The sequence below is a fragment of the Tamandua tetradactyla genome, chromosome X (assembly GCF_023851605.1).
Source record: "Tamandua tetradactyla isolate mTamTet1 chromosome X, mTamTet1.pri, whole genome shotgun sequence".
Lineage (NCBI taxonomy): Eukaryota > Metazoa > Chordata > Mammalia > Pilosa > Myrmecophagidae > Tamandua > Tamandua tetradactyla.
The window spans coordinates 86,100,964-86,113,183 of NC_135353.1; the positions used below are offsets into that span (position 1 = coordinate 86,100,964).

General features: G+C 35.5%; 1 protein-coding gene across 7 annotated transcripts in view; it reads left to right on the top strand.

The window, feature by feature from the left end:
* Window positions 1–12,220, top strand: part of LOC143670263 (uncharacterized) — a 277,128-nt gene that overhangs the window by 46,942 nt on the left and 217,966 nt on the right. For 4 of the 7 annotated variants that reach the window (XR_013169312.1, XR_013169307.1, XR_013169308.1 and 1 more), the window contains 2 exons: window positions 6,115–6,187; window positions 6,860–6,968. Coding sequence is in view for 1 of the 7 variants with exons in the window: in XM_077144945.1 (XP_077001060.1) it covers window positions 6,115–6,169 (55 nt within the window). In the remaining 6 variants the exon portion in view is untranslated. The remainder of the gene's footprint in view (window positions 1–6,114; window positions 6,188–6,859; window positions 6,969–12,220) is intronic. The other 3 variants (XR_013169309.1, XR_013169311.1, XM_077144945.1) reach the window with 1 other exon arrangement.

Genomic DNA, 12,220 nt, shown 5'->3' on the forward strand with positions numbered 1-12,220 from the left:
CATTTGTTACATTTACTCCTATATATTTGCTTCTTTAGCTGATATTGAAAGGGAATTTTTCTTGACTTCCTCATCAACATGCTCATTATTAGTGTATACAAACACTATTGATTTTTGCTTGTTGTTCTTTTACCCCACCACACTGCTGAATTCATTTATTACCCCTAGTAGTTTTGTTGTAGATTTTTCAGGACTTTCTACATATAGGATCATGCATCTGCAAATAGTGAAAGTTTTATTTCTTCCTTTCCAGTTTGGATACCATTTATTTCCTTTTCTTGCTTAATTGCTCTGTCTAGATGTTCCAGTATAAGATTGAATAGCAGTGGTGACAATGGACATCCTTACCTTGTTACAGATCTTAGAGGGGAAAGCTTTCAACCTCTCACCTTTCAGTATGATGTTAGCTGTGGGTTTTTCATATATGCCCTTTATCATGTTGAGGAAGTTTCCTTCTATTCCTATTTTTCTAAGTGTTTTTATCAAGAAAGGATGCTGAATTTTGTCAAGTGGCTTTCTATGTCAATTGAGATGGCCATGTGTTTTTCCTTCATTTGTTGAAATAGAATATATTTTATGTTGAACCACTCTTGCATATCTGTGATAAAATTTCCTGGATCATGATGTATAATTATTTTGATGTGCTGTCGGATTTGATTTGTAAGTATTTTGTTGTGGATCTTTGCATATATATTCATAAGATAAATTGATTTGTAATTTTCTTTTCTCATGGTATTTTTATTTGTTTTTGGCATTTGGGTGATGGCGTCAAAAAGGAGTTAGATAGTGCTTCCTACTCTCTTAAATTTTGTGGTACACATGTTTGGTAGTAATTCTTGAAGTGATTGGTAGAATTACCCTGTGACTCTATCTAGTCCTAGGCTTTTCTTGGTTGTGAGGTTTTTTGATGATAATTCAATCTCTTGTAAATGGTCTGTTGAAGTCATGTATTTCTTGTGGAGTCAATTTACATAGTTTGAATATTTCTAGGAATTTGTCTATTTCATCTAGTTTGTCTAATTTGTTCACATGCAGTTGTTTATAACATCCTCTTAAGAGCCGTTTTATTTCTGTGTGGTAAGTAGTAAGGTCATCCCTTCACATTTCTGGATTTATTTATTTGCACATTCTCTTTTTTCTATGTCAGCTTAGAAAAGTATGTCAATTTTATTGAAGTTTTGAAAGAACCAACTTTTGGTTTTGTTAATTCTCTTTATAGTTTATTTATTCACAATTTCATTTATTTCTGCTCAAGCCTTTGTTACTTTCTTCATTCTGCTTGCTTTGGAGTTACTTTGCTGTTCTTTCCTGAGTTCCTCCAGATGTGCAGTTAGGTCTTTGATTTTGGCTGTTTCTTCTTTTTTAATTTAAGCATTTAAGCCTATAAATGTCCCTCTTGTTACTGCCTTCATGGCATCCCATAAGTTTTCATATTTTGTTTCTGGTTTTGATTTCCCTTGAAATTTCTTCTTTGATACACTGATTGCTTAAGAAAGCATTATTTTTCTTCCATATTTTTGTGGATTTTGCGGTTCTCTGCCTGTTATTGATTTCTAGAGTCATTCCGCTATGGTCAGGGAAGATTTTTCGTATGATTTCAAACTTTCTAAAGTAATTGAGACATTATTAAGTTAAAATAGACCCAGCTTATGGTCTATCATAGAGAATGACTCATTGACACTTGAGAAGAATGTGTAATCTGCTATTTTGGGGTGCAATATTCCATATATGTCTGTTAGGTCTAGCTTATTCACTGTATTATTCAAATTATGCTTCCTTATTGATCTTCCTTCTAGATAGCCTATCTGTTGATGAGAGAGGTGCATTGAAGTCTCCAACATTATTGAAATGATGTCTGTTTCTCCCTTCAATTTTCCCAGGGTTCCCCCTCATAATTTGGGGCACTGTGGTAAGGAGCATTAATATTTATGATTGCTATTTCTTCTTGGTGGATTTCCTCTTTTATTAACATATTATGTCCTTTTTCTGTTATAATAGTTTTAGACTTAAAGGTTTTTTTTATGATATTAGCATAGCTACCTCTACTCTTTTTTTTTGTTACTATTTTCATAGAATATCTTTGTTCATTCTTTCATTTTCAATCTATTTCCAACTTTGGATCTAATGTGCATCTCTTCTAACAGCACATAACTGGATGATTTTTTTTTTTAATCTGTCCTGCTGACCTGTGTCTTTTGACTGGGGAGTTTAACCCATTATCATTCAGTGTTGTTATTGCAAAGGCAGTACTTACCTCAACCATTTTTTCCTTTTGTTTTTATATGTCATATGTCTTTGTCTCTCTTTTCCTTTATTGCAGCCACTATTTTTTTTATAGTAGGTCTTCTGATATGTATCTGACAGATCCCTTTCTCATTTATGATTCTGTATATATATTTTTGGATGTCAAAAGTAAGTTTCTTATTTAAAATCAGTTTATAGATTTTTAAAGCCAGTTTTTGTTTTTTGGGGGGTGCATGGTCCAGGAACTGAGCTCTGCAATCAGTTTTTTAATGATCAAAATAATACATTATTTGCTCATGGTTTAATACTTTCATTTTCAATAAAAGCATTCTCATTGTCTTATAAATATGTTGTCAGAGGATTCTTTCATGAGATATACAAAAAAAACTTATATTAGATAACACAGAGAGACCTTCCAGCCCTGAAATTCTGTAAGAGTATGTACAGTCTATGTTGATAAGAACTTTAATGCAGATTTGCAAATAAATATTGAATGCAAGCTAACTCATATTTTCCTTTTTAAAATATTTTTACTGACAAAGCAAAATATAAACACAAACATTCTTAACATACAAACATTCCATGTATGGTGTACAATCAATGACTTCTTAGCCCTTTACTTCTCTCTTCTCCTGGGACACCAAAGATTCTTATGTTTGTGTCCTTTTTTTTTCTTTCTTTTTTTTTTGTCTATCATTTCCCTGAGATTCAATTCAAAATTTTCCTTTTTTTTTTTTTTTTTTTTGCCATTTGCTGTTTTGAGTGTGTCCTCTATATCACTTATTCTTTCTTTTCTCTCTTCAAATCTGGTGTTGTGTATCTCTAGTATGTTTTTCATTTGGTCCACAGTCTTTAATCTCTGTGATATCTGCTATTTTCCTATTTATTCTTTCAAATTCCTCTTTATGCTCTTCTACTGTCTTCTTGATCTCCTGCAGGTCATTTGCCATCCCACTTATTTTATTAAGTAGAGTTATATGAACATCTTTGATTAGTTTTTTCCAATGCCTGTATCTCCTCTGGTGATTTAATTTGGTCATTAGGCAGGGCTATATCTGTCTGCATTGTGATATGCCTACTGAACTTCTGTTGTTTTCGATGCATGTAAATATCTTGATTAATTTACTTTGGGAATGGATTTCTTTCAGTAGTGTAAGGCCTTGTGTTTCCAGGAAGGATGTGTGGCAGGAAGCAGGGTACAGGGCAGGGCACAACAGTGCGGTGATTCATTTCAGGGCAGGTACAGGTGCAGGTTGGGGATGTTATGCTGGTGCTCGTGTACATGGGGCCCAGTGGCCAGTGAAGATGTGGCTCTGTGCGTGTACCGGTCAGGGAGCATGACCGTGGTACATGTTGGTATAGGGCACAGAGTGCTTTGTGTGCATGCATAGAGCTGTGGCAGAAGGTCGGTGTTATGCCTTCATGTGTTGGGAGCATGTGACCCGACTATGCAGGTCTGCACTTTCTCAATGCTGAGAAGCATGACTAAAGGCCGTATGCATATGTGCATCTAGGAGTGCCGTAAATTGGAAGTTTCCAGAGCCAAAGGTTATGATTGGGGGATTGGGAGCCCATGTGCATGCGTGGGTCTAGGAGTGCCATAAACTGAAGTTCCCAGAGCTGAAGGATGTGATTGGGGGCCTGTGCACATGCTTGGGTCTAGGAGTGCCATAAACTGATGTGCAGAGCTCAGGGGTGCAGGGTGAGGCTGTGTGACACTGGGGAGGGCAGGGATAGCCTGGGTATGGAGGTTAGCACCCATAGCATTTATGCACTGGCAATAGCCTGCAGGGAACGGGGAGGGGTGAAGGTTAGGTGAGTTGGGCTGCACTTGGGGTGGGGGTGTGAAGCAGGTATGTGTGCCGGGGACTGGGGGCACAGAGGTGTTTGGAGCATGGGGAATGGGAGTGGGTGATGGGGTTCAGGTGCATGGGGTGATTCATGGGTAATGGGGTTGCACTGGTGAGGGTAGCACAGTCAAAGAATGTGGCCTGGCTTACTTCCTAGCCCCTGGCTCCCCATCCATGCACGCCCACAGGCTCTGTGCCTCTGCACCAGGGTCCAGCTTTCTGCTTCTCAGTTCCTCAGCCTCTGCAATCAGGACTGCCCTATGTGGTGCAGAAGGCTCTCCCAGACCAGTTGTGCTCTTCAATCAATGCTATATGTTTTTAAAATATCTTTTTGTTGTTACCCTGGGGTTTATAGTACACAACCCACAAATATAACCTACTAATTTGAAAAGATGCGAATTTAGCATCAATAGCATACATGTTCTCTGTTCTTATATCCCCGTTTCCCCTCTTTATGTTGTTTTTGTCTGACTTTAATATTTTATGTTTTGTGTCCATTTTCAGAACATATGCATCTCTGTTTTAAATTTTATTCTTATTCTTACATGAATTGAAGAGTAGAGTTCTATATTGAGAATACAGTACTATTGGCTTTCCCATTTACCCTTTCAGTTACTCTTAATCTCATATTTATTTATTTACACAACTCCAAGCCCCCTTCCTGTCTTTTCCTTTCAATCTGTAGCACTCCATTTAGTAATTCTTGTAAAGATGGTCTCTTCTTGACAAACTTCCTCAATTTCTGTTTATCTGTAGGTATTTTAAACTCTCCCTCATATTTGGTGGGCAATTTTGCCAGATAAAATATTTTGCCAGAAAAAAAGTTGTTCTCTTTTAGCATGTTAAATATATCATATCACTACCTTATTTCCTCCATTTTTTCTGATGAGAAATTGGCAGTTTCTTATTGAGGATCACTTTTTGGGGGCAAATGAATTGCTTTCCTCTTGCTGTTGTCAGAACTATCTCTTTATCTTTGGCATTTGACATTCTGAATGCCATGTGTTTCAGCATAGGTCTATTGGGATTTATTCTGTGTGACTATGTTGCATATCTTATACATGCATATTTATGTTTTCATAAGAGTTGGTTGATTTGGGGCCATTAATCTTTAAATATTGTTTTGCCCCTTTTCCCTTCTCTTCTCCTTCTGGGACACCCCATGATGTGTTTGTGCATTTCATATCCCAGAGAGACTGCTCAATTTTTTCTCTTCTTTTCTCTACCTGTTCCTCTGACTTATGATTTCAATTGCCCTGTCTTCTAGTTCACTGATTCTTTGTTCTGCCTTTTCAAATTTGCAGCTGTATGCCTCTAGGGTATTTTTAGTCTCTACTTTTTCCCCTTTCCTAGCCATAATTTCTGTTATGTTTCTTTAATCTTTCAAATTCTTCTTTATGCTCAAGCAATGTCTTCTTAAAATACTTTAGTTTTATATCCATATTTTCATTCATCTTGAATTGATACAGATTTATTTGAACTTATTAGTTATTCTAAATATTGTATCTCCTCTGAACTTTTAATTTGTTCCCTTGACTGAGCCAATCTTCTTCTTTCATATTATGGCTTGTACTTTTTATGCTGATATTTGGGCGTCTGATTATCTTGATAAGTTAACTCAGAAGATTTGTGTATCACTCTTGTCTAAGATTGATTGGCTTTGTGTTAAGGCTCTTATTTGACACTTGATGAAGTTTATTCTGGACCTTTAGTGTAGTCCATGTTTAGCTGTTCAGATTTTCTTGGCTATTCTCTATCTGTTTCTTGTCTGTATAAGTTTTGAGATTGCACTTTTTGTGCAGTTTCATCTCTAGGAGACAGCTTTTTTCCTTTCTTCTGTTACTTCTCAAGAAATTTTTATCTGTTCCATTTGTTTTTATGAAGAACTTTCTCCCAAACTCCTATAATTTGTTTAAATTCTCTCTCTCACTCATTGTCTCTTTTACCTTATACTTTTCAGCTCTGGCTCCAGTCCTGTCTTAGATCATCCTATTTATCCTCACTCCCTTTTTTCTTTCAGGCCTTTCTGCCTCCAGTGCCATCTCTGTTATGGAACTTCACCCTGTGAAGCCTGATGAGCTCCATCCAGAAAAGTGAGTTAATCCACAAAGGTCCATTTTGCATTGTTTATCCAACAAATACACTGGATTAAGTATTCCCACTTCTTGCCAATAATTCTGCCATGATCTTTCTCTTTTTTCCCTTGTGTGCAATTTTGTGTATAGTACTCCTAAGCAGTTTATATTTCATTCTGAGTCTCTGTGGACTTGGTTCCCTATGTCTGGATATGCTGGGGTTTCTAACTTGTTGCAGTGAGTTGTTCTATAGTCTGTATCCACATCAGAAGTGGCCTAGGCTGTGCTGCTTCTGTATAATCCATAAGCCACTTTTGACTGAATGACAGTGAGGGGTCTGGGGATTTGTGAACATTTTTCATTTTCTTTGGTTCTGCATTTGTAGTGTCCTTTTCTAATCTCTATCATCCTCCAGAGTTCCTTTTATAGTTGATTCTGAGGGGACATTTTTCCAAGGGATGCCTTATACAATCATTTGATGATGTCATTCTTCCCTGAATTCTTTTATCACAAAAGTCATTAAGTCATATATCCTGTTATACATCTCAATTTTTCCATGTAAGAAATAGTTTCATTATTTTTATGGCTGCTCTGTATTTGAATCATTTTTTTTTGTTTCCTTGGTTGCTGAAGCAAATACCATGTAATAGATTATCTTAAACAATTGGAATTTTTTTTTAACATGGGCAGACACCAGGAATCAAACCCGGGTCCTCGGGCTTGGAAGTCAAGCATTCTTACCTGCTGAGCCACCGTGGCCTGCACAACAATTGGAATTTTTTAGCTCACAGCTTTAATGGTAAGAAAAAGTCTTAAGAAAGGCATCATCAAGACTATTCTTTCTACTGAAGACTGGAATTATGGATCTGGCTGTTAGTGATCTTTGGTCCTGAGTTCCCTGTTGCATGGTTGTGTGTATTCTGACCTCTCCTGGCCTTTCTTTTTGCCTCTGGATTCTGCTGACTTTCATCTTGTTTACTTTGGCTTTCTCTCACCATGTCTGAATTTCATTCCACTTATAAGGAACTCCAAATATATGATTAAGAACCATCCTGACTGAATTAGGCCACATCTTAACTGTAGTAATTTCAGGAATATATTAAGTTTAAGAGTATCTATTTTCAGTGGAACATAGCTTAAAAGCAACCTACCCTACCCTCTGGACCCCCCAAAGTCATGTTCTTTCTACATGCAAAATACAGTCACAGCATCACAATATCCCAAAAGCCTTAAATCATTTCAGAAGCAAAGCTATATATAAAGTCTCATCAAAATAAATTATGGAGGGGAGCTTTTGGGGAAGATGGAGTAGGGAGAAACAAGAGTCACTATTGTCCAAAACTAGCTAGTGAACAGGCATAAATTCACTGAAACAACTGTTCTGGGATTCCAGAGGTCAGGGGATCATTGTATAGCATCCAGGGAAGAATGGGAAAAAGAGACTGAGAAAATATGATTAAAAAAACCAAAACTGTGAGTATGACCAGGTATCTGCCTGACACTTGCATACAAGTAACCTCTAGTATGACCTCTCAACTCTATTTGAAATCCCTTAGTCAATGAATGACCACAGCTTTGGAATGGTGAATTTTGTCTCCTGGTTCTCAACTCTGAACCATGGCTTTAGCCTGCCCAATACAGAAATCACCAAAGACATTGTTCCAACCCAGCCCCAACAGTAGTGGAACCAAAAGAATTGGAAAGACACATTGCTTACTTAGGGCTGTTGGGTACAACTTTTCAAAGTGAATCAACAAAAGGCTTTTTGACATCTTTCCTATGTTTTCCCCCAGGGCAGTTCAGAATTTATCTGCACCTCTTTTGGGTGTCCCTGGCTCTGTTTTTGCTAGGAAGTGCTGACTTTGGAAAATCCTTTCTTGGGTGAAACTTCTCATACAATTTCCCTCCAGACAAAAGTGTCTAAAGACAATGAAAGGAGAGTAAAAATAATAACTATAGAGACAAAAAAAAGAACACATGAAGATTCCCAGAGAAGGAAAGAAAAAAAGAAGGCTTTCTCATGGGGGTTAAGCAATTGTACACATAAATCATCTTAAAAATTGTACCACATATCCAGGGCAAGAATCAGATATAGAAGAATTGGATAAATTTGATTACGTCAGCAGGGGCTATTCTAAAGATCTAGAATAAGTTGAATCAAGTGTCAAAGAGCAGCCTTAATACAAAACCAATAAAAAATGAAACCTAGACAAGAGAGAGAAACTGACCTTCAGAATAAACTCACTAAAAAATCACATGCCTACTCATTAACAAAAATTTACAAACTATACAAAGAAACTGGAAGATATGGCACAAAGGAACAAATTAAAAATTTAGGGAAAGCACAGGAATTTGTAACAACTAATCAAAGATATTCAAACAAATCACCTAAATCAATACAAGGAGATGGAGCAAATTATGATTAACGAGATAAAGAAAATTAAGAAGCACTGGGTGAACATAAAGAAGAATTTGAAAACATGAAAACAAATATAACAGAACTTATGAGAATTCAAACTATAATAGGAGAGAATGATAAATACACTAGAGCATTTTCATTATTCCAAAAAATATATACTAGAGGCATACAAAAGCAGTTTTGAACTGGCAGAAGAATCAGTAACTAGAAGACAAGGAAATTCAAAATCGTACAGACAAAAAACAGATACAGAAAATAATGGAAAAAATTGCAGGATCTCAGGGAATTGATGAAAGCATGAAGCACACAAACATATGTATCATGGGTGTCCCAGAAGAAGAAGAGAAGGGAAAAGGGGAAGAAAAAATATTTGAGGAGACAGTGGTTGAAAATTTCCCAACAGTTATGAATGATGTAAATAAAAATTTCCAAGAAGTATAATACACTCCAAATAGAATAAATCCTTATAGAAGTACTCTGAGACATTCACTAATCTGAATGCCAAATGCCAAAGATAAGGAGAGAATTCTACAAGCAGCAAGAGAAAAGTGATTCCTCACACATAAAGGAACAGTAATAAAATTAAGTACTGATTTCTCATCAGAAACCATGGTGGTGAGAAGGCACTCACATTATGTATTTAAGGAAATGAGAGAAACATTGCCAGCGTGGAATTCTTTATCTGGAAAGTGTCCCTTGAAAATGACAGTGAGTTTCAAATATTTATAGAAAAACTAAAACTGAGAAAGTTCATTAAAAAAATGATGTGCTCTATAAGAAATAATAAAGTGAGTTCTGCAGGCCGAAAGGAAAAGACAAAAGAGAAAGGTTCAGAAGTGAGAGTATAATGAAGCTCATCAGTAAGAACAACTAAAAGGGTAGATAGAGAGACAAAAATAACATATTACACATTAAGAACCAAAGGATCAAATGGCTGCAGTGAGTACAACCTTCACAGTAAAAGAATGAATAGTCAGGATGAAGTTTCCCAATTAAAAGACACAGATTGGCTAAATAGATAAAAAGTATAATCCAACTGTTTGGTGCCCACAGGAGACTCACTTTAAACCCAAGGACACATATAGGTTGAAAATTAAAGGTTAGAAGAAGGTATTCCATGCAAACAGTAACCAAAAAGAGATGGGGCGGCAAGTTAATATCAGAAAAAATAGACCTTAAATGGAAAATAACAAGAGACAAAAAGAACTATATTTTAATAAAAGGACCAATCTACCAAGAAATAATGAGAATCATAAATTTATTCACTTATCCAGTTTGCCTCAAAATACATGAGGAAAGCACTGGAAAAACAGAAAGGGTAAATAGACATCTCTGTAATAATATTTGGAGACTTAAACATCACTCTTATTGACAGGTATAACATCAAGACAGAGGATCAATAAAGAAACAGATAACTTGAATAATGTGATAAAGGAAAGAGATCTAATAGACATATACAGAACATTGTGCCCCCTAAATCAGCATATTAATTATTCTCAAATATAGATCCCATATTGGATCAAATAACAAGTCTCAATTAACTTAAATATATTGAAATTATGCAAGGCACTTTCTCTGTCTATAAGGGAATGAAGCTGGAAACAGACTGAAAATTGGAAAATTAAAAATATATAGAGGCTAACAACACACTCTTAAACAATCAGTGGGTCAATGATGAAATTGAAAAGGTAATCAGAAAATATTTGGAGATGACTGAAAACGAGAGCACAACCTATCAAATCTTATGAAGTGCAGTGAAAGTAGTGGTGAGAGGGAAATCTATGGCTCTAAATGCCCACATTAAAAGAAAAAGAAGAGCTAAAGTCAAAGACATAACTACACACCTGGAGGAACTAGAAAAGGAACAGCAAGCTAATTGAAAAGCAATCAGAAAGGAATCAATAACAAAGATAGAGTAGGAATAAATGAAATTGAGAATAAAAAAGTAATAAAGAGCAACAAACAAAATGTTAGTACTTTGAAAAGATCTATAAAATTAACACACCCATAACTAGAAAGAAAAAAGATAGATGCAAATAAAATCAGAAATGAAAGAGGCACATTGCTACTGACTTCACAGAAATAAAATGGCTCATTAGAGGATATGATAAACAACTGTATCCCAACAAATCTGAAAACTTAGATGAAATGAACAAATTCCTAGAAACACTCAAACAATGTGCATTGACTCCAGAAGAAATGGAAGACCTCAACAGACCAATTAGCAGTAAAGAGATTGAATCAGTCCTCAAAAACCTTGCAGCAAAGAAAAGCTTAAGACCAGATGGCTTCACAGGGCAATTCTAACAATCATTCAGAGAAGAGTTGATGCCAATCATGCTAAAACTCTTCCAAAAATTGAAGAGTAGGAAGAACTACCTAACTCATTCTAAGAAATCAACTTCACCTTAATACAATAGCCAAATAAAGATGCTACAAGAAAAGAAAATTGTGGAACATCTTCTCTAATGAATATAGATGCAAAACTTCTCAACAAAATACTTGCAAATCAAATCCAAGAACACGATCAATGGATTATACACCATGATCAATGGATTTTTATCTCAATTATGCAGGAGTGATTCTAGATAAGAAAATCAATTAAATAATACACCACATTAATACATCAAAGGATAAAAAAACACCTGAGCATTTCAATTGTTGCAGAAAGGCATTTGAAAAAATCCAGTATCTTTTCTTCACAAAAATATTCTGAAAGATAGGAATAGAAGGAAACTTCTTCAACATGATAAAGAGCATACATGAAAAACCCACAATGACAATCATACTCAATGGTGAAAGATTTAAAGCTATCCCTCTAAAATCTGGAACAAAATAAGAATGTCCACAGTCACTACTGTTATTCAACATTGTGCTGGAAGCTCTAGTTGGGGAAGTTAGGAAAGAAAAAAGAAGTAAAAATGTCCAAATTGGAAAGGAAGAAGTAAAATTTTCACTATTTTCAGATAACATGATCCTAGATAGAGAAAATTCCCCCCAAAAATCTACAAGAACATTCCTAGAGCTAACAAATGAGTTCAGCAGAGTAGAGGGGTATAATGTCAACATGGAAAAATTACTAAGTTTCTGTACACTAGTTATTTGCAAGCTGAAGAGGAAATCAAGGTAAAATTCCATTTACAATAGCAGCTAAAAGAGTTAAATATCTATGAATAAATTGATCACAGAATGTATTGGATCTGAATATAGGAAACTGCAAAACGTTCCTAAAAGAAATCAAAGAATTCATAAATAAAGGGAAGCACATGCATTGGAAGTTGAAATATCATTAAGATGTCAATTCTATCAAAAATAATTTACACGTTCAATGGAATCCCAACCAAAGTTCCAACAACATACTTTGCAGAAATGAAAAGCCAATTATTAACTTTATTTGGAAGGGTAAGGGGACCTAAATACCCATAAACATCTTGAAACAGAATGAAGTTGGATGACTCACACTTTCTGCCTTTAAAGCAGATTTCCAGGCCACACTGGCCAAAAAAAATCATGATATTATAATAAAGGAAGATATATTGATGAATAGAACCTAATTGAGAGTTCAAAAATAGACCTTCAAACTATAATCAATTCATTTTTGACAAGGCTTTCAAGTTCACTGAACTGGGACA